This window comes from Buceros rhinoceros, unplaced genomic scaffold, assembly GCF_000710305.1.
Source record: "Buceros rhinoceros silvestris isolate BGI_N320 unplaced genomic scaffold, ASM71030v1 scaffold6573, whole genome shotgun sequence".
NCBI classification, from domain to species: domain Eukaryota; kingdom Metazoa; phylum Chordata; class Aves; order Bucerotiformes; family Bucerotidae; genus Buceros; species Buceros rhinoceros.
In genome coordinates this window covers 378-2,877 of record NW_010405276.1, presented here as the reverse complement: position 1 = coordinate 2,877, position 2,500 = coordinate 378, and the positions used below count along the sequence as shown (strand labels likewise).

Below are 2,500 nucleotides of genomic sequence, written 5' to 3'. Positions count from 1 at the left end.
CACCTCCTCTGCCATCTGTCTTTCCTCCTGATCCTGGTTTAGTGCTTCCCCATTGCACTGGTGTGTGTTTGATGTTGGGGAGTTCAAAGCAACTGGAAGTCGATCCTATTAAAGAAGGGAGCGGTTTCTTCCTTGAGCAGACAGGAGGTGAGGAATTGGGATGCCTTTGGCAGCAGTTCACTGTTAGACTGGTTTAGCTGTGAGGAGCAAACCACTCCCTAGCTACCTGTTTGGACCAAAATAACTTTAAAATTTTGTCTTTGCATCTTTGCACAGGAGCTAGCAGCACTGAGGGTAAAAACAAATGTTGCAATGACTGACAGAATCAGCATCCACATGAAGAACTGCGGGGTGCAGTCCTGCCTTCATTGCCAGAAATCATCTTACTCATAGTGCTCTGTGCTGATGCTGTTTGCTTGAAATCATTATCTCACTTGACAATCAGTGAAATGTTAAGCAAAATACCTTGGTGGCTTCCTCAGAGCAGAAAATTTAGAAATGTTAAGGCCTTCCGAACAGCCTGAGCTGGTGCAGGGGGCTAGGTGCTATTTGGCTCTCTGCCTACTTTATCAGTCATCCTCAGCAAAATGTGTCAGTAATGCTTTACGTTTCTGTTCTGTGCAAACCTTTGCCCAGTGTTTGCAAAGGGGAACTGATAGGGTGCTGTGAACCTGTTGAGAATCATAGCGTCTGAACCACAGTCCTCTGCACACACAGGGAAATGGAGCACAGAGATGTTCAGGCACTGACACTGAAGTTTCCCTCCAAGTCACTGGTTGCATATAGTGAAGTGAAATAGATGGACTCTAGTAAATCCCTTTCAATGCCTTGTCCTGGGGAGCGGGAACACTAGGGGTATACCTACATAGCCAAATAGAAGAGGACCAGGGGTCACAACTGGGCACCTGATCTCTGAACATCCTGCCTCAGTTTTGGTCACCCCCAGTGAGGTGTCTCAGAGACGCTTTTGCTCCAGAGAGGCCTAGTACTGAGCAGCATTGCTGCAGGCTGGCTAGCACCACATAGCCTCTGCCACCGAATAGCATGGTCCTGTTGGGACCATATGTGTGTGTGTATATATATATATATATATAAAATTTTACAGTTCTGTCTCAGCTACCTGCAGTACAAACTTCTGATTCTCACTTTGAAATTTTCAGCAGCAAAGTAATAGAGTACGGGATCGAGGCAGCTGTTCATGGCAGCAAGGCAGAGAGTGACCACCAGTGCTTTGTGCACAGGCAAGTTGTCCTGACTGCAGCTGCTGAGCATCAGATGGATAGTTCGCAGTATGTGGTATGGCAGGAAACAGATGAGGAAGAGGATGAGAGTGATGATGATGCTTGACAGTGCCTTCTTGTGACAGACTGCCTTCTTGCACTGAGGATTCCTGGACTTGAGCAACGCTTTGATTGCAAAGACATAGCAGACAATAATTGTGCAAAACGGCAGAATGAAGCCTACGACAATGACAATGCTGTTCAACATGAAGAGCTTGTGAATGCTGGAGGGGTGGAGGTCTAAGCACTTGGCTGGATTGCTGTACCCAGCGATTTCCTTGCTGAACAGAGGGCTGGAGGCGGCTAGCACAAAGACCCATATGGCTGTGCATGTTATCTTGGCATACTTGGTGTTGGTTATTGTCCAGTGTTTAAACGGGTAGACGATGGCCATGAAACGAACCACGCTGAGCACGGTGAGAAAATAAATGCTGCAGTACATGTTCACATACAAAGTGTAAGTCACGATCCTGCAAATTATATCACCAAATATCCAACGTGATCCCAACAGGAAGTATGTGGCCCGAAAGGGTAAAGTGCTTACGAACATGAGATCCGAAACAGCCAAGTTCTGCATGTAAATGTTTACCGACGTCTTCCTCTGCGAAGGCTGGAAGAAAACATAAATGGCGAAGCCGTTTCCAACAGCACCCAGGAAGAAGACAAAGAGATACGTGACGGGATAAATGACTTGCTTGAAGCCATCAATCGTACAGTTGAAGGAGGTGTAAGTGAAGTTGTTGTCTAGCACCATCTCGTCTTTCTGCCAAAGTCAAAATAAGTGGTGTAAGTGCTGGGTTACAGGCCAGGCAGGGAGATCAGCTATTTGGAACTATTTCACTGAGGACAGAAATCACAAAATGTAGCGAGTAGTGGGAAGTACAAGTCTGTGAATGAGTAATTACTTGTCATGTCCCAGTAAGTACACATCTGAAGGCGTAAAGCTGCAAGTCATCTCTAAATAGTTTCAGTATTGCGGCAGCAGGTTGTTGTCTCAGGCTATGAAAACGCTGCCTTTTTAAGGTGAGTACTGTGCGCGTGTTTTAATGGCTCTTCTCTGATCTTCTCTGTGCAAAACAAGCCAACCTGCTGTCAGCCATTTTGTCGCAAGGAGAAGTTACTTACCATGGAAACACCAAAACCTGATCAGACAAGGAATCACTATCCACTGGTAAGCCTACATTTCAAACTAGGATGGAAAAACAAAAGACCTGAATTTG

The 2,500-nt window shown here is 45.9% G+C and overlaps 1 protein-coding gene across 1 annotated transcript; it reads right to left on the bottom strand.

Annotated features, from left to right (window-relative positions):
• Positions 1-1,116: 1,116 nt before the first annotated feature.
• On the bottom strand, positions 1,117-2,034 carry CYSLTR2 (cysteinyl leukotriene receptor 2). The gene has a single exon (XM_010133656.1). It carries the CDS (start codon positions 2,032-2,034, stop codon positions 1,117-1,119), a length of 918 nt encoding a protein of 305 aa, XP_010131958.1.
• Between the last annotated feature and the right edge of the window lie 466 nt (positions 2,035-2,500).